The sequence below is a fragment of the Pelodiscus sinensis genome, chromosome 20, assembly GCF_049634645.1.
Source record: "Pelodiscus sinensis isolate JC-2024 chromosome 20, ASM4963464v1, whole genome shotgun sequence".
Classification (NCBI taxonomy): Eukaryota; Metazoa; Chordata; order Testudines; family Trionychidae; genus Pelodiscus; species Pelodiscus sinensis.
This window is the reverse complement of record NC_134730.1, coordinates 29,333,867-29,361,391: the sequence shown is the minus strand read 5'-3', so window position 1 is coordinate 29,361,391 and position 27,525 is coordinate 29,333,867. Positions and strand designations below refer to the sequence as shown.

Genomic DNA, 27,525 nt, shown 5'->3' with positions numbered 1-27,525 from the left:
CCCTGCCTCCCCGCCCCTGCACCATACCCGTCCCTGCCCCCGCCGCCTCTGCACCGTCCCCGTCCCCGTCCCTGCCTCCCCGTCCCTGCACCGTCCCCGTCCCTGCCCCCCCCGTCCCTGCACCGTCCCCCTGCCAGCTCCCGGATCTATCCCCGGAGAGGCAGGAGGGGGAGGGGCCGGCGGGAGCTGGGGGGGTTTAAAAGGCGGAGTCTGGAGCCCCCCCCCGTTGCCGGCTGTGGTAGGGCGCAGCGCGGGGGGGGTAGGCGGGGGCCGGTACGTGCGCACCGGTTCCCGCACCGGGGGGGGGGGGTCTCCCTGGGTTCGGCCCCCCCCCCCAGCGATTCCAGGGTCGGGCGGGGGCGGGGGCGGGGGCGGGGCGGCGGATCCGCTCCACGCGCTCCTCTCTTGCGGCCGGAAGCGGAAGTCACGCGGCTCTCCATGGTGGCTTCCGGAAGCGGAAGTCACGCGGCTGTCCGTGTCGGCGGCCGGAAGCGGAAGTCGGGCGGTCTCCATGGCGGCGGGCGGCGGCTCCGTGTTGTGGCGGCGGCGGCTCCTGGGGCTCGGGCGCCCGGGCCTGGCCGCGCTGCTCGGGCGCCTCTCGGACCGGCTGTCCCGGAGGTAAGGGCCGGGGGGTCCTGCGACCCTCGCATTCTACCCTGCCCTTGCCGCGGGGCTGCACTAACGTAGGGGATTCACCAGGCTCCCTGCTCCCCTGCCCCGCCCGGCTCCGTCCCGGCTCGCTCTGGGTCCGGACCGATCCCCGCTGTGGCTCTGCACTGAAGGGTATTAGGGGCTGGGGGACAGGCGGGCCAGGCCCGCTCCCTGCTCTGTCTGCGTTTGAAATCTGGTCTCCAACCTTTCTAACCAGAAGATCCTTTTCAAGTGCAATGTAAGACCCTCACACCCAAACACCCCTGCTCCACCCCCTCCAAGGCCTCGGCCTGCTCGCTCATCCCCCCTCCTCCTCTATCCTCACTCACTTTCACCAGACTGGGGTAGGGAGCTGGGGTGCAAGTTCTGGGCTGGGGCCAAGGGATTCAGTAAATCCCTTATCCCAGGGTAGGGAACTGGGGTCCAGGAGGAGTGTCAGGGTGCAAGCTTTGGGAAGGAGTTTGGGTGCAGGGGGGCTAACTTCTGGGTGCAGGGGGTTCAGGGCTGGGGCAGGGGTTCAGGAAGCAGGCTTTGGCTCACCGCCTTTTCACTGAGACAGCTTCTGGGTGGTGGAGCAGTGGAGTTAAGGCAGGCTTACTCCTGCCCTGGCTCTGCACACTCCTTGAAAGCAGCTGGCTTGTACAGCCATGGCACCATGTGCTGCCCCATATGTTCAGGCACTGAGCCCACAGCTTCTGCTGGCCACAGTTCCCCGTTAGTAACCAGTGGGAGTAGCTGGAGCGGTGTCTGCAGGCAGGGACAGCATGTGGAGACCCCCCTGCTCTGCCTTTCTCAGGGGCTGTAGGGACATGTCAGCCACTTCCAGGAGCAGCAATCACCATAAGCAGGGCTTGAAAAATTCTGGAAAACCTTACTTGCCAGACAAAAAAGGGACTCGCCCCCCCCCCCCCAAAAGTGTGTTTTTTTAATAGCATAAATTCCTAATAAGAATAAAAACAGTAATTACTAATAAGTTATTAATAAATATCACCCAGGTTATTAATAAATATCTTATAAACCTCTACCTTTTCTCTCTGCTGCCATGTGTCTTCCCCTTGCTCCATCAGCTCCCCTGGTGCCTGCTGCCCTCCAACCCCTCACCCTACCCTGCTGTCCTGACTCCTGCCCTTTTCACTGCCCTCAGCCTTCCTGAGACCTACCCCCCTCCACCAGCTCTTCTCTTTCCCCTGTGCCCACTCTTCCAGTAGCCCTACTCTGATCTGATCCTCATCCCCTCTCCTAACACCTCCCTCTGCACATCTGCCCTGCCTCTCTCCTCTGGTGATGGTCCCTCTCCTGCAGGTGTCTGCCCTTCTGCTTCACCCGCAGAATCCCCTGGCACCTGCACCCCCCTGGTGCCTCCCCCTTCCCTCATTGCCCCTGCCCCCTTTGCTCTCTTTTTCCCTGATGCCTACCCCCTCACCACCCTCTGCCCCCATTCCCCTCATGCCCCTGTGCCCTCACACATGACTTGCTCCATCCCTGCCTTCCTCATGCTGACCCCTTCTTTCTAGCCTTCTCCCAGCACCTCCTCCTCCCCCCTCTAGTCCCCAGTGCCCTTACTCTCTCCTTTCCCGGCATCACCCTGTCTCCCCTCCCGCTGACAGCTCCCCTCCTTCCCTTTACATCATTGTCTGCACTTGGCCCCCTGGCATTTGTCTCTCCACCACCCTGTCCCTTGGTGCCTTCCCCTTTCTTCTTCTTCTTCTCCTGACCTCCTCCCCTCCCCTCAGCACAAGCCCCTTCCCCATATTTTTCCCCTCCCCACAGCCCAGCCCAGCCCAGCCCCTTCCTCTCCCCCAGGGCCAGCTCTAGGTTTTTTGCTGCCGCAAACAAAACATTTGGCCACACACCCCCTTTTTTGTTGTTGTCTTTTACACGTTTGCATTTTGCAATGGTTTTTTTTGTTTTCATTTTTGTCCCAGCATTTTAGCCCTATAAATAGCAAGTAGCATTTTCATTTGTTTTTTTTTTTCCATAAAGGCAAAGGTGCTTCAAGTGAACTCCCCCTTCCACTCTCTGCTGGGTCATAGCAGCCTTTTCCCTGGCCTGTCCAGACCCTCCCTATGGACAAACACCCCTCACTCCCGACCCACAGGGGAAATAGGGTGCAGGGACAGCACAGAGCCAGAGGGGTGCAGGGAACAGTGTGGGGGGGGGGTACAGGGGTGGCACGGGGAATGGGAGGCACTGATCCAGACGGGTGCGGGGTGCGGTGGAGACACTGGGAATGGGAGAGGCAGAGGGATCGGGGTCTAGGGGCAGTGCAAGGAACGGGCAGCACAGAGCTGAGGGCAGGGATCGGAGGGGAGCAGGGTGCAAGGGCGGCACAGAGCCAGAGAGTTGCAGGGAAGAGTGAGAGCAGGGGGTCTGGGGTACAGGGGAGTAGGGGTGGCGCGGGGAGCGGGAGGCGTGGAGACAAAGTGGCGTGGGTGCGGGTGCAGCGAGCCGGGAGGTTGGCCGGGAGCGGGGTCTCACCGGCGATAGGGTATGAAAATTATGAAATGCACAGACCAGTCACAAATCCAAAATAATCCACTTAGCAAGCAGTACAGGAAGTAACAACCACCCTCCATGTGTGTTTTGGGTCAGGAGATGAGTGTGTCGGACAGTGTGTTTGACTGACACACACACACACAGAGAGAGAGAGAGTGAGTGTGTGTGTGTGTGTGTGTGTGTGACAGATTTGCATTGCCAAGCTCCCTCCATCTCCTTCTCTCTGAAAGTGGCAGGAGGAGGGACACCCTGACATCAGTGACCTCCTTTTTCTCCCTCCCACACCCTGCACTGCAGGAAGGAGGCTTGGGGGGAGGGGGCAGCTCCAAAGCAGAGGGCAGGAGCAGCGTGAGAATGGGTGGAGGGGCAACTGAAGTGCCAGCGCTTGCTAGCTTCCTGGCCAAACCAGTCAGGATCTCTTGTCAGAGGCTCCAAGATCTACCGGTAGATCCTGATCTTCTGGCTGGTGACCACTGATTGAAAGTGTATTAGGAGCCAGGTGGGCAGGCAGCCTGGTTCATTTCTGTCTTGTGCCGGGTCCAGGAGCTCACCCTACCCCCTGATAGGGGCTGCTGCCTCTGTGTCAGTGGCAGCAGTGCAGGGCAACAGGCAGCCGGTCCGCAAGGGGAGCTGTTTTTTAAAACTGGCTCCATTCGCGGACCAGCTCCCTCCTGGCACCCCGTGCTGCTCCCTCTGATACAGAGGCAGGAGCGTGGAGTGGCAGGGGCTCCTCGGGAATGGGGCCAGAGCGCACTGGCTGCCGGCCCCGCCCCCAGGGACTCTAGAATAATCGAGTAACCGATAAGAATTCATGAGGTTAAGCGACTATTCCGTTAACCGATATTTCACATCCCTACCCTGGAAGGGAGGCTTTTCGTTTTCTTTACTTTCTTGGTTTGTGCTGAAGCTGGACACAGCATTTTGTGTCTTACTTTTTTTGGCATCAGAATTGAAAAGAATTGAGACTTTCTGAATTAGAGCCATATTGTGGTTGACCCTTACCCTTACTCTTTGTGTTGGAGCATAAGGTGGCCACATGCAACTTTTTACTCTGAACAAGTGAGGGGCAACCTGTGTTAGTGAGTGGGCCATGTGAGTAACTTTCCTTCATTGCAGTGGGCTGCAAGATTGTCGTAACCAAGACGGTCTCCCGAGGCAGGGTAGTTTTGCTAACTGTGCTTGTGTACCTAGAATTTGTGGGGTCTGTCGATTGATTCATGGTGGCGCTTTGGATGCAGAGGAAGCACATGGCTCTCCCATGGCCCAAAATGTCTTGTGGGCCGTATGCAGATCACTGATGGGCCGCATGTGGCCATCAGGCCTCAGGTTGTCCACTGCTGCTTTGGGCAGATTTCTACTGACATTCCAAACTCCACGGTCACAAATTTTTGTAGAATGCCATATATTGTGTTATTCTGAAGGTCAGATGAACTTTGACTTTAGCAGAAATCTGCCGATAATGCTCACTAGTTAGCATATCGGGCAGGAAAAGCTCTTTGCTACAATGTACAATAGGAGTATAGTTATTACCTAATATGTTTAAACAGTAACACTCACTAGCTGGCTAATTGCACAAGATGTGTGGGCAGTCTTATATTGAAGATACGTGACAGAAGGCTGCGCTTCATTCATTCACTAAATGGAGGTATCATTTCGTAAGGCTGATAGAATGGACCTTGCTGAAGACGGTTGTTTTTAATGTGTGATATCATTTTACAGTTACTGGCAAGTTTGCTACTTTTCCACCTGTGTGCTTGTTAGATCCTTACATTAACCAGTTGGCGACTGAGAGCCAACACTAGCAATAACTGCTACTAAATATACTGGGGCCCTTTTTAGGAGATGCTGAATGATGATGCCGTTTTGCAATGTACAAGAATGTTAATGTCTTTAAATTGCCTTTGGTGGTTGAGAGTCTTGTGCTGTTTGGGAAAGCCTATCTGCTGCTGGTATTACAGGAAGTTTATTACATTCACATAACTGCTTGACCTTGTCTCTGCAGATGTTCTGACCATTCTGTTCTCACCAATTCACTTGTGTTCTGTGAAACTTACATAAAGGTTTATTATCAAGAGATTGCAAACAATGAGTTCCTTATTCAAAAACTGCCTCCAACTGCTGGCCTCCCTGCAAAATATTTAGATAGCAACCAAGCCACATTTTTTCCATGAAAAATCAATCGCTGAGAAAAGGGTTGGATGTGTTAAATCTGGTTGGCAATGCACCTCCGGTATTAGTGGTCTATGATGTCTCCTGGGCAAAAGGCTGCACAGCTCTTCTGCATTTAGTCATCTTCATTCTTGGTATTTTTAATATAGTAAGTGACATTTGAGAAGAGCGATCTCCTTGTCTCGTAAATCTTTGAGACTTTCATTTCACTTAACAAAACTCTCACAAATATCTCACGGCAGTGGTTTGTTTTTTAATAGTACAACTTGGCAATGTAGGCCAATGCTCACATGACTCTTCTTTCTACAGCTGTGTGCTGCTTATCCTCCCTCAGGGTTCTCAAATGTCATTGCACTGACTCAGAGGGCTGGCAAAGTCCAAGCCCCACTACCTCCGGGAGTGGAAAGGGGGCCATAACTCAAGCCTTGCCACCGTGCATAGGGTTGAAACTCGGGCTTCCGTTCTGGATCTTGGCAAGTATAATGATGGCCCTGACGACCCCATTAAAACAGCATTGTGACCAATGTTCCCTCTAATTTTTTTTCACCCGTGTGCAAAGTAATGCACGGAGGCCTGTGCACCACCAGTAGAAACACGTGCTGCCTGCTGTGGGCTCTCTGCTAATCAGTTGGCTGGCAGCATTTGAAACTCTTCTGAGTGGCTGCACAAGCACCCGGCTTACAGGGAACACTGGCCACAGTTTGAGAACTGCTGCCTTTCCTGCTCCCTTGGCATCATCTTTACTTTTCTAGTAGGTGGGAAGTGAGCAGCCCCCTGGCCTGTGAGTACCAAAGTGACCTTCTAGAGGCCAATGAGAGTGTGGCTGGCTTCTCCCCGTGGTGGGCTTGAAAACAGCAAAAGCAAGAGTCTGGGAGAAAAGAACAGAATAGGAGGCCATGTGTTTAGCGCCACCTTGCTGCTTGCTCTGGGCAGTTTGAGCAAGTTGCTCTCAAGCTTCTCTGCTTTTGTCCATGTCGGTGTTTTAACACCAAAATCAGTTGTCAGATTCGGCCATTAACTTTTGCAGAAAGAAAAAGTATATGCCCAAATGCTGAATTTCAAGGTGAGAGCAATTTGCAGATCCCACTGTGGTGGCTTTTGTGTGGGTGAAAGGACTGGGCTGGATTCCGCAGTTTCAGTTCATTTCTTGTACTGTAGCTGAGGTTTCACAATGAATTGTAGCTTCTGAGCTCCCTCTATCATGGACAAGTCTGTCTGGCAAAACCACAGTTTTTAAAAATAAAACATCCAGAAAAGCTCTCTTCTATAAATAGAGGATGGATTTTATCCAGAGGAGATTCAGCTTGACCCCTGCTAGTTCTTGTTTCTTTTTCAGATTCATTCATCACTGTGTGTGGACTGACCTGGAAGCTTTTTCATCGGTTCTCAAACACTGTCAGTTTGTTGAATTTGTGGGTTTTAGTGGTTTCTCCTTAATGTGACACTTAGAGTTCAGACAGCTGGGTGTGCAGAACGTTTGAGGAATGATTCGCAGATTGTTGCTTATGCTATTTTCTGTGCCTTGTGGGTAGAGGTATCTGCTTCCATACACTGCTTCTGCGTACAGTGGACTAGTGCGAAATTTGTACCCCAGTTATAAAATCCTGACATCTCCACATCAAATTATAAACTCCAAATCTGGCTTACAGAGATTAGAGGATGCACTTACACATTTTATTTTTAAATCTGAAACCTCAAAGAAGATTTTAAAGGGCAACCAATGCCTATCAGTAGAGCCCTGCAAATCCATGGATATCCGCAAGTATCTGCATCCACAGCTATGGATGCAGATAGCCACACCTCATTTTTGCAGTTATGGATGTGGATACATATCTTGTTTCTAGGCTCCTGCACATTTGTGGATATCTGCTTTATATCTGTGGATATCCGCATCTGTAAATGTCCATGTGGATATCTGAAACAAAAAACAGGACTATGTAGCACTTCAAAGACTAACAAGATGGTTTATTAGGTGATGAGCTTTTGTGGGCCAGACCCACTTCCTCAGATCAAATAGTGGAAGAAAACTGCTATGTACATTGGACAAACGTCTCAGACACTTCGCCAAAGAATCAATGCCCACAAAACAGATATTAGACAGGATCACAAAGAAAAAAGTTTCTTGCCATTTCAACCAGAAAGGACATTGTCTCAACGACTTGATTACTTGCATCCTGCTTCAAAGACCTTTTAAGACCACACTTGAAAGAGAATCCTCTGAACTGTCATTCATGCTTAAATTCGACACTTTACGCCTAAGTTTAAACAAAGACATTAATGATCTTACCCATTACAAAGATAGCTTCCCCAATTATCACCTCTAATATCATTAGCTCGCAGACATTTACCTTCCCCCTCCCATCTCCCTTCTGTTCTTAAATTTGATTTGTCCTTTTCATATGTGTTCACTTTTTTTTAATTGTATCCTTTGGTATATATGGTTGTGACAGTTTTCTTCCACAATTTGATCTGAGGAAGTGGGTCTGGCCCACGAAAGCTCATCACCTAATAAACCATCTTGTTAGTCTTTAAAGTGCTACATGGTCATGTTTTTCGTTTTAGCTACACCAGATTAACACGGCTACGTTTCTATCAGTGTGAACTTGGGCAGTGTAAGCTTCCTGGTCCCTTGTGTTTCCCAGCAGGCTTCAGTGATAAGTCTCTTACTGTTAGTGGTCTCTGTTCAGCGTGTATCTGTGTAGGTCACTCTGCAGGACGTAGTAAGCAGAGACCTTCTGTGTGCTTGGATGCTGCTTAGCTCCTGTAGGACAAACAAACCCCACACCCTTACAAATTTCACAGAGGCAGCTGCTTTTGGAAATGGCTGGGGAAGTGCTTTAAAATGCCCTTCCTCTGGGGAGAGTTTCCATTCCTCTTTGAGATCTAAGTATTGCACTTCATGGTTGCTAAGTTAAAGTTCAGTCCGCATGATCTGCTAGGAATTCTTGTACAGACTGACTCAGATCCCCATTGCGATGAATAGGCAATGATAATCTGGTGGATTTTCTGGGAAACAGCTGCAAAAGGTCTGGCTTTTGTGCAAGGGCTCTTCCGAACCTTGTGAAGATTCAGAGTTTTATCATGAAGTAAGTGAGTGAAATCATCTTCCTGGAACCTGTGGTCATTTTGGCTTTGGATGGTGGTAAAACTAAGAGTTCTTCATAGAATTCTGGTAAAGGTCATACTTGAGGGCTTTCTTTGTGTGAGATGGAGTGTGCCCCCGGGGCAGATCACAACAGGGGTTGCCTGAGGGACCAGCCATTCCTGTTATGAGGAGCGGTTTTGGTTCTTTGTGTAAATGTCCTATTCTTGTAAATTGGACTAATAGTTTTGATTAAAACAGTCTTCTCTTCCAGCTATGTAGCTGAAGTTCAGTGACCTGTTTTTTCTGTTCCTGGGTCTTTCCTGGGATGCCATTGCCAGTTATGTTGAGTTGTGTGGTGGCTTTGTCATGTGGAAAAATTCAGAATTTCACACTACGTCTCAAAAGGAGAAAGGATAATTCACTAAACTCCCTTACCACTTCTCTGTCCCCTGCACTCTAAAAACTAAACCGAAACTGCAGCTCTGAGCAATGGGCTTTCTCCCAAATGGCTCTGAGGAGGAGGAAGGCTTTTAGACTTTTAAAAAATGTTTCCTGCAATTCATTTTCCAGTTACTCTTTTCAGCTTCAGTGAATGAAACCGTGACTTCCTCCTTCCAATCCTTTGTGCTCTGTGTGATGCTGCTGTAGTGGCAGCAGTCTTCCCATTCAGTTTCCAGCTCCTGTGTTTTATCTGAGGTTTACTTCAGCACTTGGCAGCTTTCTCTGGGTTTTTCAGTGACGGGAGTTCCAGGAGTGTGGTGTTTTCTGGCTTACAGCATTATGCCTTCAGTGGCTTTGCTAGGGCTGATTTTAGATGCTTCGTGTGTTCTACGTTTTGTTTTGGATCAATCCTGAATTGTTTGCTTTTTTGCAGATGTGGATTCAAAGCTGTCTCAAAGGTCACACACAGTTATGAGACCTGTTAGAAAGCTCTAAATGTATGTGGTTGTTACAAATCAGACTGGCCTCTTTAATGCAGCTGTGAGCTACACTGACTAGAACCCAGCCTAGGGGAGAGCACAGGGTGGTGGGTTCAAGTCCTGGGAGCTGCTGGACAGCCAACACAGACTGCTCCAGGGATGGACCAGGCTCCTGCATTAGGAAGGCAGGATAAGGGACTCCCCAAAGGCGGGGGGGTGGACCCTGGAGTGGCCTGGGGCAGTGCCTCTCAACCGTAGGGGCACCCAAGAGAAGTCTGGGCGGGCAGTACATCAACACAACTGAAATGAAGCTGCCATTTGTGTAAACAGGGTCGAGGAGTGCTTTGTCCCGGACTTGGCTGTGAGAGAGCTTTAGGAGCATAGAGAGAGCCTTAGGAGTGGAGTGTGTGTGTGTGTATGGGGGTCCTAGGAGTTAACACCTGCCATTTGTAACTCTAGCTTCTCTTTCTGCCCTCCGTGCCACTGCATGTCTGCTCCACTGCCTTTCAGGCAGCCTCTCCTCTGTGGGATCCAGGGGTCACTGACAAGCTTTAACTTGGCCCTGCTGTGACTGACCTACGTGAAAGGCGTAGTCTTGTTGTCCGTGAGCTGTGTGATGTGCAGGCCCCTCTTCATAGACTTAGACTCTAAGGCCAGATTGGACCATCAGAGTCATCTAGGCCGACTTCCCGCAGATTGCAGGACAAGGGCGACCAGATGGCAAATGTGAAAAATCACCAAGGAGGTGGGGGCAATAGGCACCTATATAAGAAAAAACCCAAATATCAGGGCTGTCCCTGTAAAATCGGGACATCTGGTCACCCTACACAGACCCTCACCCACCTCTGTCATAGACCCCCACCTCTGGCTGAGTTACTTTCAGTATGATTTAAAGACTTCAACTTACAGAGAATCCACTCTTTATACTAAGGATGTAAAAGACTAGTCGACTATCCAATAAGTATTTTGACTAGTCGATCTCTCCCCACCCCCTTTGGTGCCTCTATATAAGATAGAGGCAGCAAAATGGGGGGAAGGGGTACTTCAAAGTGGTACCCCTGATCTCAGCTGTGCGGCGGCTGCCCCTTTGAAACTGCCGTCTCTGCGCCTTTCAAAGGCTCAGTGGAGCCCGGGGTCAGCTGGGGACTCCCCAGTCTGACCTTCCTCACCCGAAATACGGTGATCAGTGATGGGCAACCTGGGCTAGTAAGTGGGCTGTATGAGTATCCCTCCTTCGTCTCGGCGAGCTGCAAGATTGTCGCAACCAAAATGGTGTCCTGGGAGAGGCTAGTTTCTAGGTACGCAAGCGCAGTTAGCAAAAATGCTGGGTGTGCCGATTGAACTGTAGCAGTCTGGGATTCAATGCAGCTCTCCCAGTCAATGTTGTGTGTAGTCAGCACCACCTTGCTTCACGTGGCCTGGCTTTCCGTGTGTGTCACTTGCATAGCACCGGTAAGAAAAAAAACCTACGTGGGTGGAACTGTGGAATCTGGCAGCCCTGCGTGTGGGCAACAGTAACAAAATGTCTCCTGGGCCTGAAGTTGCCTTCCGCTGAGTTAGACCCTGAGCATGTGGGCACGAGCAGCCAGCCCAAACCGCTGGGAAAGACTCTCTGGTAACTCGGAGCCCTCCGCGTCCTGGCCTGTGGAGAGGTTTGCTGTTGGCAACGTCCTCATGCCATCACCCCCATAAAATGACCACGCTCGTTATTGAAGCCAGTTCGGTTTCTGATAGAAATGTAGCCGTGTTAGTCTGGGGTAGTTGAAGCAAAATGCAGGACAATGTAGCACTTTAAAAACTAACAAGATGGTTTATTAGATGATGAGCTTTCGTGGGCCAGACCCACCTTTTTGATCTGAGGAAGTGGGTCTGGCCCACGAAAGCTCATCATCTAATAAACCATCTTGTTAGTCTTTAAAGTGCTACATTGTCCTGCAGTTCGGTTTCTGTTTCCCCTGCTGCCTTTGGAAGGCTGTTCCAGAATTTGTTCCTCTGATGGGTCGAAATCTTCGGCTGATTTTCAGCCGGGACTTGTTGATGGTCAGTTTGTCCTTGTGCCCCATTGGCGTTTAATGTGAGCGGCTCCTCCCCCTCCTCTGGTATTTATTCTCCTGATGTGTTTATGGAGAGCAACCCTGCCTCCCCTGAGCCTTCCTTTGGTCAGGCTAAGCAAGCCATGCTCAGAGGTAAGCTTTCCCGCCCACAGATCACCCTAGGAGCCTTCTCTGCATCCGTTCCAGTCTGAATCAATCTTTCTTACACCTGTGGCCAGAATAGCTATTGCAGATGAGGTCTTGTCAGTGCCTTGGAGAACACCACTGATGCTTCCCTGTCTTCTGGCAATGCCTCGCCTGGTGCCCCCTTTGAATTGCTTTGTAGAAACTGCAGAATTCCTCCATCTGTCTCTTTCCTTTGCCAGATCCTCATGGCTGCTGCTGGCCCCGTTGCTCACCCCTGCTGCTGCTCAAGTCACAGCCCCATCGTTCTGCTTGTGTCCGGAGGGGGTGCACAAGTTCCAGTGGATCAGGAACCTGGTTCCAGAGTTTGGGGTCTCCAGCTCTCACATCCGGGTGCTGTCATCCCCGACTGAATTCTACGAGCTCATGAAGGTGGGTGTGTGCTTCCAGCATGCCTGGGCCTGGGCAGTGGTGGCAGCTGTTAATGCAGCTGGTGTGCAGGTTCCGGGATGTTTCGCCTGAGGCATGCCACGGGGCTGGTGTGAGGATTTCTTCCTCCCATGTGACTGTTTGTATCTTGTGTCAGTTCACATGAGCAGCCCTACATTTCAGAAAGGCTCAAATGTAATTACAGTGTTCAGGTTGCTTTATGACCTGTGTCTCCAGGGCTGTGAAAGGGATTGGTGTTGTCTGCAGAACCAGGCGTGTTAATGAAATCCCAGCTCAGCCTGTGAACTGCTCCTGTTTTCCTCTTCCACTCTCCTCAGGATCAGATAAAGGCAGCCAAGCAGCGAGTAGTGATGGCTTCGCTGTACCTCGGCACAGGACTCCTGGAGCAGGAGCTGGTAAGCGTGGGTGGACTTGGGGAGCTCTGAACAGATAGGTGCCCCATGGCTCTAGCTGGAGCAGGCAGTCCATGGGAGCACCTGGACTCCGGCTTTCCCTGTTCTCCTCTCGCTTGGGAGCCTTTCAGCCTGGCTCCCGACTGCACGTGGGGCTTGGCATGCCGAGAGACGGGGAATGTGCTCTGAGGAGCACACAGCCCATGGGTCCGGATGGGTAATGGGATTACATTATCTGCAGGGTTCCTGCACATTATCTCCTGTGTGGTGGTTGATACTCACACATGCACTGGCCTTGGAGGTTTAGTGAGGTTAATGCGGTGGTCCACTGTGATTGCATCTAGGGGCCATGAGCATGGTCTGTGTTGGGGATGTTAAAACGCATGTAATTAAGTAACCATGTAGTGGTGATATGGGAAGCGGGAGGGGGGGGGAAGGAAGGGTTCCATGGGAGCTGGTGTGTGCAGGGAGATGGCTTTTAAGCCGACTCCCCGTTCGTACCGGGAGCCTGCCTGTAACTGTGAACATTAAGTGATGCATCCAGGCTCACTGGTTAACTATCCATGCACACGCTTGCACTTTCACATCCCTAGTCTGTGCATACAGCTCTTGTCAGCCCGTCACGGTGAGGGCAAGGTCACTGTTCTGCCTCAGGTTTCTGTACCTTCTCCCTGCCTTTCCCCGCTAGAAACAAAGAGCTCAGAAGCCCTGAAATCATTCCGCAGCTCGGAACACAAGTTCCACTGTGAGGACGAATCCAGCAGGGGGGCAGGTTACCATGGACGTTGATTCGTTTGTCTTTCCTGGGGACTTGTAACTGATCTTAGACGTCAGTGTGCTCCGAATGAAGCAGGGCAGGCTCTGCAGCTCCTGGGTCCCGTTCTCCCCCACCCCCCCAGATGCAGTGGAAGATTCTCATCTAGGAATGGGGTTGGGGGACTCTGTGTGTGCAGGCAGATTCTATATTCTGCTTCTGTTTGTGCCCCGACATTAACGGTGCTTTGTATAAATAGACACAAAAGGGGCGGGCTCCAAATTTGAAAGGCTGCTCAGTGGAAGAGACTCCTGGGACGCGTGCAGCTTTGCCAGCAGCTGGCTCCAAGCTCGCAACCCAGAGTGGGGCTCCACGGACTCTGGGGATGTGCACTGTGCTCTTCCCACTCAGGTGGATTGTATTGAAGAAGCACTGGAGAGGTCACTGCAGGCAAGTGGGTCCTCTGACTTCCGAGTCTCCATCCTCCTGGATTTCACCAGGGGATCTCGAGGTAGGTGTTACGTGTGTCCCTCCTCCTGCCCGCTGCCACGGCTCGATCGCAGCAAGCAAGCTGCTCTCTAGCACCGGCTCTGTTCTGCTGTGACCCACAGTGCGTGACAACGACGTCACGCTGTATTCCAGGTTACCTTCCCCACAGAGCTTTAAAACTTCAGAAAATGAATGGGGGGAGCGTTCAAAATCCTGCCCAGGCAAACTCGCCAACTCCTGGGCCTGTCAGTGGCATTCACTTCACTGTGCTGCTGCTGCTGCTGCTTCACCTTGTAGAGGAGGGTTGGTGTTGGCAGAAGTGGCGCTGGGATGAAGTCTAACTCCTGTTCTGTAGCATGACTGCGAGGTAGCTTACAAAGCCCGCTCACCAGTGGCCTTATCATGGTGTACTCAGCATTGCAAGGTTAATCTAGAATAGAAGGAAGAAACTCTAGGGAAGGCAAGTTGTGTGTCTGTTTTGCCCTGTGGTTGGGGTCCTGGCTGGCAGATCTGGTGGTGTGATAGACGTGGGGCTCCTTGTATAACTATTCCCGTCTGTCTCCAAGGCACGACAAACTCTCGAACCATGTTACTTCCACTGCTAAGAAGGTTTCCAGAGCAAGTCCGTGTATCCCTCTTCCACACTCCAAATCTGCGTGGGCTGCTCAAACTCCTAATGCCCGAGCGTTTCAACGAAACCATCGGGCTGCAGCACATCAAGGTTTACCTCTTTGATGACAACGTGATCCTGAGCGGGTGAGTCCTGCCTCTGCATCCTTGTGCCCCATGTGGGTGAGAGGCGTCCAGTGTCCCAACTAGAGCGACAGAGGGCGGGCTGGCCATATGGTAAAGCAGCAGCACAGTTAAAGCTGGAAACACATCATCTTAGTCTTGAGTCAGCGCATGGAAGCTGCTCACTGTAGTGAACGCCACCAGGGTGCTACAGCTGCCGCAGGATCCAGAGGGACACCTCTCAGCTGCTGCGCGCCTGTTCCCCGTTAGCAGCACAGAGTCAGGGAGCTGCGTGGTGAGCAGCTTGGGACGGCCATCTTGTTCTTTGTACAGCACCTAGCAGAATGGCATCCAGGCCTGTGCCTAGGCTCCTAGCGGCTAAGGCAGGAGTGGGCCAGATCTGGTCCGCCAAGCGGATTGATCCAGGCCCTGCCGCTCCCCAGGCCAATTAGGGCCTGGAGACGGGAGAGCACACGAAGCTTCCTCCCGCCCTGTGAGCAGCACGCAGCGCTTTGACGTGCCGCTCTCAGGGCGGGAGGAGACCTCACGCATCCCCGCCCCCAAGCCCTGATTGGCCTGGGGGCAGGAGGAGCGTGCGAAGTTCCCTCTGCCCTGCGAGGAGCGCTGTAGGCTCGCACGGGGCAGGAGGAGGCTTTGCACATGTCCCCCGCCCCCAGGCCCATCAGTGTGACGTCTCCTCCCTTGTGAGCAGCTTGTGGCACTTTGAAGTGCTGCGTGCGGCTCTCAGGGTGGGAGGAGGCTTCGCGCACTCCCCCGGCCAGTCAGGGCTTGGGGGCGGGGGAGCGTGTAAAGCCTCTTCCCACCCTGACAGGGGCAGGGGTGCCTAGTGGGAAGGGGGGGCAAAGGGGCTCCCCCCACCCCTAGACCAATTATGGTCTGGGGGTGGAGAAGCCCAGAAACATTCTGGCCCCACCCCTTCAGGATTAGGCCCCGCCCCTTCAGGAGCAGCCCGGGGCCACTTCAGACATTTTTGAAGTGGCCCCCAGCCAAAAATGATTGCCCACCCCTGGGCTAAGGTGACATGAATATCACTCTTGCTGGGGTGCTCTTTCCAATGTGAAGTCAAGGCGTTTTGGCTTGGGATTCTTCACGCTGCTCAGGCTTGCGCAGCGAGCGAGGCGGCAAGGATCATGGCTGTGCTCTTCACCCGGCATTCTTACCCTCCTCTCTTCCCCAGTGCAAACTTGAGTGACTCCTACTTCGCCGATCGTCAGGACCGCTATGTGTTCCTACAGGACTCTCCCGAGATCGCCGAGTTCTTCACCCAGCTGGTGGATGCCATTGGAGACGTGTCGCTGCAGCTACAGCAAGATGATACAGTGCAAATGATGGAGGGGATGGTGCATCCGTACCAAGGTACGAGGGAGCCGCTGTATCTGTAACGTCAAGGCGCTGTGGTCCAGGTGAAGGAGGGAGCGGGAGAGGGTGGGTCTGACTCAATACTCTGGGGTCTCTGAAGGGCTGATGTGGATCAGCTGCGTGTGGGGAATCCCCTTCCCTCTCAGCGATCACAAAATGAAGGTCACGCTGCCTTGCCCAGTGGTCTGTCTGGTGGCTTGTCCCCAAGAGCGGCCAGCACTGGCTGCTCCCGAGGAAGGTGCAGGGAACCGCAGAGGGGCGTTGTAGAGGATGCATTTCTTCCAAGCCGTGCCAGCAAGGCCCTGCAGCAAGAGGAATTGGATCCTTTCTGCGACTGGAGCTATCTTAATAGAATCCCCTCTGTATATTCTGAGGGGTGTTTGCAGGGCGGTCCCTGGGGAGTGTGGGGCTTGAGGCATGCTCTGCCCCCTTTCCCAAACCGCACTCCTGTTTGCCCCCATTGCACCCCTTATCCAAAGCCCCTTCCCCTGAGCAATGCGAGCTGGCGGATTGGGGGCCCTGACATGGGGCAGCAGCAGGGGCACTCCCCCCTAGCACTCACTGTGGCAGCGCGAGCTGGAGCAACCCTACAGCCTGCTCCACTGTACTGCCCATGTCTCGGCCCTCTGCTTCACCATGGTGACGACAGGATGGCTTTAGGGTGCCTGGCTCCATCTGCTTTTGTTGAAGTGTTCTTGGCGTTCAGATAAGTGCCCAGTGGAAAGGAGAGACGTTCAAATGTTTTATTCGGTTTCAGCTATTACATGGTCACGTGCCGGAGCACAGTCCCTGATATGGAGGCAGCAGCATGGTGGTGACAGTGGTGGGGCTACATGTAACCGTGCCCGTTAACCAGCGAGTGCAGGCTTGTTGCTTGTGTGTAAATGATTACTCTTTCACATCCCTTGTAGAAAGGCGGCAGGGACCTGTGGTGGAGGAGTGGGCAGTCCGGAGGGGAGAGCATTGCAGGAGACGTGGGGTGTGTTTGTGGGTCGAAGCTTATGCCGTGGGCAGGAATGCATGATGTATTGTCCAGAGCAGTGCACCCCCATGTCTTCTGGAAGCAGTGCCAACTCCTCCTAGGAGGCTCACAGGGTTGTTGCTACCTTCCATGAGGAAGCTAAATTGAAGAACTGCCAACTAACAAAGCTGCTTCCTGGCAGCAGGGTGGCTGAAATTTCAGTGCCATTCTGCTGTGGGGCTCCCAAGCCAAGTGTAATACAATCAGGAGGCTCCAGTGAGCAATGACAATCCTGCAGGCTGATCTTGTGTGGGATAATCCTGGAGGCAAACATGCCTGAAAGAGCCCAGCCCTTCTCCGGTTTTAGCTGGGAGATTCTTTTTGGTGGGTAGCAAGCAAATATCTGTTTGCTGTTCCAATCGGCTCAACAGCCCTTTCCGGTAAGACTCCTTGGTGTGTTTGACATTCACACACCTCACGCCCTACTGAGAGTTGCCTAGACACAGCTCTTCCACTGGGAACCCTTGCTTACAATGGGCATAGGTTGCTTTAGTACTTGAGCTAGTTTGGTTCAGTCCTTTCGAGTGCTTTGGAACAATTATGTCAGTCTTAATCAGCTTGTTTCCCAGGAGGCTGGGACTAACCTTTGAGAGAAGCCTGAGGCCAGGTCTACATTAGACCCAGCAGTTCAGCTGAAGGTACACAACTCCAGCTACGTAGAATATGTAGGTAGAGTCGGCTTACCTTAAGCCGAGCTTAGCGCTGTCTCCATAGTGGGAGGCCAAATGCTCCCCTGAGCTTCCCTTACTCTTCACAAGAGCAGGCTGCCGGGGGGGTGCCTTCTGAGTTGAGCTTAGCAGGCGGTCTTAACTAGACCCACTAAATCAAACTCCGGAAGATAGATCACGGCAGTGTTGTGTGAATACAAGGCTTAAGCCTTCTTCAGTGAATAGTCAATGTTAAAGGGCTCTGTTAAATGTTGTATGTTGCTCCCAGAACAGAGGTAGCAAAGGGTGTTTTCAGCTCATCTAACCCACCATGACTTGGAAAATGGACTAAATCTACTGAAAGAAGACAAAAAAGAAAGGCCCCTCTTGAACAAAGGTGGACTATCTCCTTACTTTGTAGCTCCGCTCCTGGGGAGATTCTGTGCCAAAAATTGAAAATTGTGCATATTTTTTGTCAAAATAATGTGGTATAATCCTACTGGTTTGAATTGTTTTGATTGATTTAAGTTACAGTACAGAAAAGTCATGAACTGCTCAGTAGGAACGTGAAAGTATAACCGTGTACACCGCTACCCGCAGGCTTCTGGTACACATGGGAGCCACTCCCCCCATGCTCCATATGAGAGGCAGCAGTGCAGGGGGACAGGTGAGAGCCAGTACACGTGGGGAGCTGGCTGCCACCCCGTGTCTGATCGCTCAGCAGTTGCATGGTTACTTAAACGCATGTTAACATCCCCACTATTCAGCATTTCCTAAACAATTGAAAGTTAAGTTACAAACACTTGGTAACCGAGACCCTTTGTTCCCATTATAAATCTGGATTTTCATTTAAATTCTATTCCAGAGCACCAAGCAGAGCTCAAACTTTCACACATGAATGTCGTACAGTTTTGCTAATTGTTGATCTAGTTGGGCACTTTGGGAAATGCATGGTTCTAATGTCTTGACTTTTATTGACGTACTGGTAAATGTTTATTTGCCCTCAGTCTTATTTTACTTGTCGTTACAAATAAACTGAGAGCCTCCAGCCTTCTTGTGCTACTTTGGCACAGGAAGAAAGTGGTAAGGCACAAGACTTTTCTAGCTAAGGACTCCCTTACTGTCATTTCAAATAAGACTCCTTTTCTATCGCTCTAGCAGTGTAGGGGCCTTCAGATTTTCCCAGGTTTTAAGCTTCTGACTGAGAATGGGAACCGCTACCTAGCAATAGGCATGGCTACGTTTCTGCCTTCAACAGCAACTTGAACAGCTTTGTTAACCGTACGGTTTTGCATCCCTGCTGGGGTGCAGAATCTCTCCAGGAGGGAGACTCTCGTGGTAGCCCAGCTGTTGCTGCTCATTGTCGGGGTGCCTAAACTGGGCAGCGGGGTCAGTGGAAGTGACCCAGGGCTCACGCTCCCCTTGAGTTGTGTCTGCGGCTGTTTGTCCCAGCCCGCCGAGGTCTGGGAACGGCCCTCCTGCCGTGGCACTCTAGTGTGGCGAACGCGAGGTGCTGAATGAAATGAAAGGGAGGCTCTGCAATGAGCAGTCAGGCCTCTGGGTGAGAGTGACGTGGTTCCAATGGGGGACTGGAAGTGCTCTCGCAGTTCCTTCCTCTGAGTCAAAGCGCTGCCTCTAGCTAGTGGGATTCAGCAGAGAGGACGGTGGAACAAAGCCGCCATCAGAATGTGACCAGACGCATGAATCCACCATAGACTTGCTGAAGCTGAGCGTGTGTGTTCCCAGCAGGACACTGGAGATCCCTTTGTTACAACATTTCCTAGAAAGCTGCTGGAATCCCTAAAGGAAGCCCTAGTCTGATTGAGGGGATTGTTGTGCTCTGCAGTGACATTGTGGGGGGTGTAGTGTGTCTGTCTGCCCAAACAGGGCCCCGCGCTGCACTTTTGGGCAAACAGCACTTTCTAGGCACTCAGATACCACCCGGAGGGGTGCAGCGTGAGAACTAGGGGTGTAAAATCCCAGTTACTCAGTTAAACAGGATCCTCTGTGGGAGTACAGGGGCTGGTAGCAGGAACCGGCAGCCCAAACCATGGGAAGGGGCCAGCTTCAGCTCCTGACTCCCCTCCCCACGGGGAGGGGCCAGCTCTCAATCCCCACAAGGGTGGAGCAGCCTTCTGGCCGCGGGCAGGGGCTGCTCCTGGGTACCAGTTAATGGTGCCTGTGAAGCATCGCCCATTAAGGGTTAACCGGTTATCCATGCACATCCCTAGCAAGGACATAAGCAGGATAAGTCGGTGTCAGTTGAGTACTGTCCTGTGGGGCGAGCGTCTGCCCCTTGCCATTGATAGAGAATGTGTCTACAAAAGTAAACCAGCGGCTCTTAGTTCCTGCCCACATTTGCCATTCGCCAGCTTTTAAACTGGCTCCCGCCTCCTGTCATGTGCTGCTGCCTCTGATGTAGAGGCCACAGCACAGGGTGGCAGCCAGCTCCCAGGAGCGGGGTGGGAGCCTGCGAGTAAGCACGAACAGTAAGCGATAAGTCCAGGCTTATTGGTCGACTGTTTGCACGCATACGCGCTCCCATGCCTACTTTGGGTTGCTTCCATGCGCCCTGCCTGTGCGCAGTGTGTCTACGACATAGCTCCACATGGGCCACGCTCACAATTCAGGGGTTAGCCAGTTTGGCTTCTGGACATTACCCAAAGAGCCACTGTTTGATTGGCCGCAGTGCTATGCACTCCTACATGGCAGGAGAAACGTGGCTTTTTAATTATTCACAGCAAAATGACTGACCAAATATTATTATATTTTATCGACTACAGTTAATATCATGGTAAAAGCATCCTGATTGGTTAATAATGAAATCACACCATGTTTTAATTAGGGAGATCAAATGTAGATTAATTGGCTAATCGAATAGTTGATGCAATTTGTATCAACTGTAAATTAGTCGATAAGGGCGCCCAGGCCTGTTGCTACACTTCAAAGGCAAAAGCGCTGCAGGAAGCACAGGGTAAGTGGGGGACTCAAGCAGTCCCCAGCTGCCCCTGTGCTCCCTGTGGCATTGCAAAGTGGCAGCGCCGCATAGAGCCTGGGGTGAGCGAGGGAGTCCTCCGCTGGCCCAGGCAGCACGTGGTATTTCAAAGTGGCAGCGCCGCATGGAGCCTGGGGTGAGCGAGGGAGTCCTCCACTGGCCCAGGCGGCACGTGGTATTTCAAAGTGGCCACGCTGCATGGAGCCTGGGGTGAGCGAGGGAGTCCTCTGCTGGCCCAGGCGGCACGTGGTATTTCAAAGCGGCAGCGCCGCATGGAGCCTGGGGTGAGCGAGGGAGTCCTCTGCTGGCCCAGGCGGCACGTGGTATTTCAAAGCGGCAGCGCTGCATGGAGCCTGGGGTGAGCGAGGGAGTCCTCCGCTGGCCCAGGCAGCACGTGGTATTTCAAAGCGGCAGCGCCGCATGGAACCCAGGGTCTGGCCCAGGCTCTACGTGGTGCTGCCGCTTTGAAGCACCCCCTGCTTTCTCCCCCGCTTGCTGCCTCTTTCTGATCGAGGCAGCGGGTGGGGGAAGCGACCGGTCGACTGGTGTGTCGACTGCCTGAGGAGCCTTTGCTTATGGGCTAATAGACTAGTTCACATCCCTAGATTTACTGTCGTGTGGGGCAAAGAGCAGCAGGAGACAGGAGAGAGCCTGTGGCAGCTCAGAGTATCCCTGCTCTGTGCCGGCTGCTAGTCATTGCGTGCTCTTCCGCAGGAGACAAAAGGGCATATTGTGAAGCGGCAAACAGGAGAGTCATGGAAGTGATCGGCTCTGCCAAGGCTCGACAAGAACTCCATGCCCAGACTGGCCACGGAGGGGAGGCGGAAGGAGATCCGCGGTTGCCCCAGCAAGACCCACCACCCAAACCAGACACCTGGATTTATCCGCTAATTCAAATGAAACCCTTTGGGATTCAAATCGATGAGCTGGTCACAGAGACGCTGCTGAGAGAAGCAGAAGGCGGCGCCAGAATATACCTCACCACTGGCTACTTCAACCTCACGCAAGCCTACATGGACCTTGTGCTGGGCGCCAGGGCGGAGTATCGCATTCTGCTGGCCTCCCCAGAGGTGAACGGCTTCTTTGGAGCCAAAGGGGTGGCAGGTGCCATTCCTGCTGCCTATGTTCACATTGAGCGTCAGTTCTACAGCAAGGTGTGCCGCCGTGGCCAGCAAGGCAGGGTCCGACTGCAGGAATACTCCAGGAGCGGGTGGACTTTCCACGCCAAAGGTGAGACGGGCCTAGGCGGCCTTGTGCAGAGAGATTGAAGGTTAGCGCAGATACAGAGCAGGGGCTGGGCCGGGCTTGTCCCTGTCCCAGCACCCTAGACCTGGCCAGCTGGGATGGCTCTGGGCTGAGGATGGAACTGGTGGTTTGTCTCTAGGGTTTGGGTTCTCGTCCAGTCCCAGTCGGCAGTGACTAGGAGCAGTTGTTATTGGCACTTGGAGTAGAGGCCAAGGATGGACTGAGCTCCCTGCTCCCTGGGACTGGCCTCTTCGTAGGCGTGCGGTGCGCAGGTTAGAAAATGGCTCCCCTTTCTCTGTCCTGTGGGGGCGGGGGAGGGAGTGGTTCAGACTCCGGTTGGTGGGGGGAGGAGGAGGCATCTGGTTCCACTCATGACCGGGATAGCAGTTCTGATTCATAGTTTCTCAGTTTCCCGTTACATTGATCTAGCCCATTTGCAGAACAGGAAGTGACGCAATCAGTCCTGCTGGAAGGTGTGAAAGGGATTGGAGGGCAGGAAGCTGGTAGGATCTTCAGTGGAAGCAGGAGGCAGAGTGAGCCAGCAGTGATTCCAATGCGCTGGGCTTCCGGGCTATGGGAACGGGGTCCTGACCAGCTCGCTGGGGGCACGGAGGAGAGTTCAGCGCTCGGGCCCAGCGTGGCGGGCTCTAGAGATGAGTGGGAAGATGCGCATGCGATGGGTCACAAGGCGTGTGCGAGAGGCTGCCTGCACAGCACCCCGCTAGGACTCAAACCGTGGGGCCACAGAGCCTTTCTGAGCAGTGCTTGGTAGCCCCGTAAGTCCAAGTCCCACTGGTCCCGCGCTGCACAGATGGAGGCAGAAATTCCCCACTTCAGCACCTTCATTTTTCTCCTGCCAGAACTGAGACCCACACTTGCCTGCTAGACAGGGACTTGTCAGTCATTTGCAGTTCATTAGCGGCTACCCTGGTGGAGTGGGTAGGGAATGTGTGTGGAGCTGAGCTCTCCCCTTTACAAACGGCTTCTGTCTCTGGGTTTCTAGCCTGCTCACGTATAGTCACAGCTTCTCCGCGCACATCCTGGGCGGTAGGGGCGTATGATCCCATCGGGCCCGTGGGAATACAGGCCCGGAGTTTATGCCGCAGTCACTTCGCTGTCCCTGCTCTTCAGTTCCTTGGTTCCACTCAGCTCTGCTGGTGACTTCAGCCCCAGTCCCTGCGTCCCCCAGCCCTCCCAAGGGGAGGAACCCCCCCCCCAGACAACTCCAGTCATTGCATGCAAGATCTAGCCGGGTGTTACTGGTTCCATCGCCAGCTTTGCACTCTGCTGAGGCCTGCTCATTGTGTCCCTGCAGCCGGCAGCGGCATGTCCCAAAGGCCGTGGTCTGCAGGTTTGGAGGATGCCTGCCTGTCTGAAGAGGCTGGCTGCTAATGATCGTCTGCCACTATTAACCCTGGTTCCTGCCAGGCTGCTGGGAAGAGGGCTCAGAGTGGTGGGAGGGGAAGCTGCTGACTCAGGCTTTCTCTTCACTCACATGTTTTTCCACGTCTGTGCTACCAGTGGCGTGAGCATCAGTGGAGATCGGCTGCAGAGCGCAGTACCGATGCCACGGCTCACGCGGCTTGTAGTGCCAGTACCGGCAAATGCCCACTGAGCAGCCCAGAGCACATGCACCTGGCCAGAGGAACCGGAGCCGCTTGCCTGGGTTTGTGGTTTGTGCCAGGAATGACGTGGGCGTGCTGCTGAACAGTGGTGAGTGGGATGGGATTCCCCGGCAGGGATAGGCTGAGCCAGGAAGAGATCAGTACCGGGGAAGATGGAGCCACTTGGATCTTGTTTTCCCTTCTGTGTGCTGGAGGGGCCACCCAAGTCCCTGGTTCTGGGATGGTTCGCATTCTGGCTGGTGTGAGTCACGTGACTCGTTCGCCCAGCTGCCTGGGGATGCGTAGGCTGGTGAAGGGCGGGAAGGAGGGACGTGGCGTGGGGAGCCTCTGTGAAATAATCAGGTCTTGGAACAGGGTGTGAAATCAGCCCCAGTTCTCCTGCTTTGCAGCAGCGCATCTTCCTTCCTGTCCTGCCAGCCCTCCGAGGCAGGCCCCTTTCATCTCTTCTAGGGCCTGGCCCGTCTGCGCCCCGTGTAGCGCCCGCTGTCTATGCAGGCCCCCCCCGGTGTGGGCCAGTGCGGGTGGAAACGGCAGGTTTGCACTGAGGTGTCTGAGGCCTGTCTCCTGCCCCCGCTGCTCCCATGCTGGGCTGGTTGGTAGCCCCGGGCTGCAGGCGAAGGGCCCTTCCTAGCCAGCATCAGGTGATCAGGTGCTGGAGGGTGTCCTTTGGGACCCAGGTGAAGGTGATTTATTGCCACCATTGAGGATTGGGAAACTGCCTTTCCCCTCCTGGAAATTGAGTCATTGTGTGAGCAAACTCCTCCTGGCGCCTCACAAAGCCACGGCTCCGAGTTCCCTCTCTGGGCTACGGAGAGGAGGGAGGTGACTGTTCTCTCCCCTTAGTCACTACACCAGCGCGGCAGGAGGCGCCTACCATCAGCTCTAGCGCCCGAATCCGCGGTTACCCGCCTGGCCCTCTCTGGAATCGGCTCTACTGCATCCCAAGGCTTGTGGGAAGTGCTGGATCTCGGCACAGCTCCTGTTTCTCTGGGGGTTGAGGGTGTGTCCGGAGGCCTGGGAGCAGCCTCTCCCCCGGCTGTGGTCTGGGCATGTGCCATTCTTGAACTGGAAGGTGTAACTGAAAGTGGCCGGGGGCGGCGGCTGGCTGTGTGGTGCCGGGGGGAGGGGAGTGTTACAGGAACAGGCGGTGAATCGGCAGCCTCTTACTCAAGGCATTCTTGGAAGTGCTTTTGGTCTGAGTTAGGAAACCTTCAGCTATTCAGGGACAAGGTGGTTTTTGCGCTGTATCTTCTCTGCTCTTCTTGGTGACTTGTGGGCTGGGAAGATGCATGTCGGGGTCACGCCCAGGGCTTGCATGTGCCCTGCTGGGCCCTGCACACCAGCTTTTGTCCAGCCAGCGGCCTGCCTAGCCTCCTTCCGTCACCGCTTTGCCTCTCCCAGTAGCTGCCTTCTGCCACCTCCCTCTTCCAAACACTGACGCGCACGAGAACCTCTCGGCCACTGCACCCACCCGGGCTGCATGACGCCAGCCTAATACCGACCTTGCCTGGCAGGGCCCCTGCGGCTTTAGGAGTGAGTGGGAAGCATGGAGAGCGAGGAGCCCCGGGAGACTGGATCGGGTGGGGCTGGAGAGGAGCAGCTGGGCGCTCACGGGACCAGTGGCATGATCATTCGTTGGGAGGAGTCCATTGGCCAGGGCCGGCCAGGGCCATCGCCTGCAGAGCTGACGGGCTGTTAGTCCGGGGGGACGGGCTTGTGCCCCTGCGGCGGGGGGGGGAGGGGTGTTCTTGCCTGGCAGAGAAACGCGGGAGGGGCGGGGTGTCTGCGCGCATGCGCCGGTCCCGTTAGCAGTTTGTGCGCCCGCGGCCAGGGAGAGGCGCTCTGTGATCTGCTGGGTCCTTAGCCATGCCCACTGGGAGCCAGGCGGGGGGCGCGGCAGGGCAGTGCACTCCCAAGCTGCCTGCGTGGCTTGCTCCCACCGGGCACAAGGAGAAAATCTTGCGGGCTGAGGGCCAGAATGGCCCGTAGTCCCACTGCCGTCAGCGGGGGCCTTTGGCTTCGCCCAGGGAGGAACAGCCGTGGTGTTTCCAGAATGTGTCTGTGGTGCGGAGGGCGGGGGATGGAAACTGAGTTGGGATTGCTGGGCCTGGGCCGGAGCTCAAGGCCTCTTTCTCCGGTCACTGAAGAGAATGCTGCAGACCCACTTCTGGGTGTATCCGGCGGGGCCTTGGCGGTACTGGGCACCAGCTGTTTAGGGTTGTATTTGGAGTCTTCACTTTTAGAGCTGCTGTGTACAGTGTATTAGGCTTTAAAAATGACCCTTTCCCTTGGGAAAGTCGCTGGGATCCACCCTAGGGTGCCAAAACCGCGTTGTCCCCCAAAGCGCGCCCAGGCATGCTGGCTGTCCAGAAGGAAGCGTCTGTTTCCTGACAGCTTGCTTTGTGCCATGGCACTCGCAGCTCCTGTCTCTTGGATAAAGTGTTTCAAAGAAACAAAAACCATTAAGAGCAATTGTTGGAGGCTCCTATGGTCACTTCCTTTGTCTGCCATATTTCCTTCCCCCCCTTTTCCTGCAGGCCTCTGGCTGTACCTGGCAGGAAGCAGTCTGCCCTGCCTGACTCTGATTGGCTCTCCTAATTTTGGGTACAGGTCGGTTCATCGGGACCTTGAAGCTCAGGTTGCAATAGTGACAGAGAATCGTGACCTGCAGCAGCAGCTCCATCAGGTTAGTGGCAAAGGTGAGGAGGTTTCCTGGGGCGGGAGGGTGCTGATGAGACGATTGCCTTAAAAACCTTCAACGATGACGTCAGCTTTCCCGAGCACCGGAGCGCACGAGGAGCTGTCAGCTGGGAGCCCTTAGAACATAGGAACAGCCAGACTGGGTCAGAGCAGAACTGTTGGCCGACGGGCCGATGCCAGGTGGCCCCAGAGGGAGGGAACAGAACAGGGAATCAAGTGATCCCTCCCTGCCAGCCATTCCCAGCTTCTGACAGGCTAGGGACACCATTCCTACCCATCCTGGCTAACAGCCATTGCTGGACCTAACCTCCATGAATCCATCTTGCTCTTTTTTGAACCCTGTTAAAGTTCTGGTCTTCACCACATCAGCTGGCGAGGAGTTCCACAGGTTGACTGTGCGCTGAGTGAAGAAAAACTTCCTTTGGTTTGTTTTAAACCTGCTGCCTGTTAATTTCATTTGGCGACCCCTAGTTCTTATATTCTTGTATCTTTTCCTTATTCACTTTTCCCACACCAGTTATGATTTTATCGCCCTCTATCCTATCCCCCCCAGTCTCCCCTTTTCCAAGTTGAAAAGTCCTAGTCTCTTTAATCTTTCTTCAGACGGGACCCGTTCCAAACCCCTCAGCGCTTCTGTTGCCCTTTTCTGAGCTCTTTCCAATGCCAATGTATCTTTCTGGGGATGAGGTCCTTGGCCGCCCACGCCCACTTCTGGGAACTCGAGGCATTCGTGAGAGCAGAAATGTCCCAGGGGCCTCTCCAGTGATGAGAACGGTTTGGGCCCTGGAGACGAACCGAACTCTGAGGCAAGCTGCTTATTCTCACATGCTGCGGAGTCGGGCCTGGCCTCCATGGCGTGCGCATGCCGGCGGGGGGACATGGAGGTCAGGTCCCTGAGTCGCTAACCTCTCACCTGGAAAGTGCTTTGGATCTTAATTCATCCACTTGCGACCAACAGTGTCTCTTACCCCATATAATATTTCTCTGACCCCTCCTGCTGCTTTCCGACGGCTTCCTTTGGCAGAGGATGGCTGGGGGAGAAGGGAAGCGGATATGCACTCAGCATCCCCTTTCCAGTAAGAATCTCTGCCCTCAGGAAGAAGGGTGGCCCTGTTTTGAACCTCGACCATGGGCTGTTTCTCCGTGGTTCAAAGGGAGTGGTGCTGCGTGTGTTAGAGCGGCTGGAAGGGGTGGGCAGCGCGGGTTGTTGGGCACCTGTCTGCTTTCCGCTCTAGTTGGGGAACTGGCGCCGCGGGAGTGCCTGTGCCGGAGGGTTCAGCCATGAAGCATGCTGCAGCAGGGCACACGGTTCAGTCTGGACCTTTGCAAGCCACATACTGCTTCTATGGAAACTGAGTTTTATTCAGTGGGAATTGCCTCTCTTCCCCCAGAGCTGAATTTGGCCCTCGGAGTCAGCCTTGTATCTAATTCAACAAAGTTCTCTGTGTCTTACTGGAAGAGTCACATGAATGTTTCACTGTAACTGGCCCCTGTTTGTTTTCCTCGGTAATGAGAAAAATCAGTGAAAATATTTGTGTTCCGAAGGGATTGTGTAAAGCGGAGACCAAAGCCTGTGCCGAGCTAGCAGAGCAGTTTG

General features: G+C 53.7%; 1 protein-coding gene across 5 annotated transcripts in view; it reads left to right on the top strand.

Annotated features, from left to right (window-relative positions):
• The first annotated feature begins 408 nt into the window (after positions 1-408).
• The window catches only part of PGS1 (phosphatidylglycerophosphate synthase 1), a 31,910-nt gene continuing 4,793 nt past the window's right edge, over positions 409-27,525 (top strand). Inside the window, exons 1-8 of one of the 5 annotated variants that reach the window (XR_012896935.1) lie at positions 409-618; positions 11,741-11,930; positions 12,266-12,343; positions 13,506-13,605; positions 14,150-14,339; positions 15,514-15,692; positions 21,073-21,588; positions 25,839-25,927. Coding sequence is in view for 2 of the 5 variants with exons in the window: in XM_075904163.1 (XP_075760278.1) it covers positions 512-618; positions 11,741-11,930; positions 12,266-12,343; positions 13,506-13,605; positions 14,150-14,339; positions 15,514-15,692; positions 21,073-21,588; positions 25,766-25,914 (1,509 nt within the window). In the remaining 3 variants the exon portion in view is untranslated. Of the gene's footprint in view, positions 619-11,740; positions 11,931-12,265; positions 12,344-13,505; positions 13,606-14,149; positions 14,340-15,513; positions 15,693-21,072; positions 21,589-25,765; positions 25,928-27,525 lie in introns of all 5 variants that reach the window. The other 4 variants (XM_075904164.1, XR_012896933.1, XM_075904163.1 and 1 more) reach the window with 4 other exon arrangements.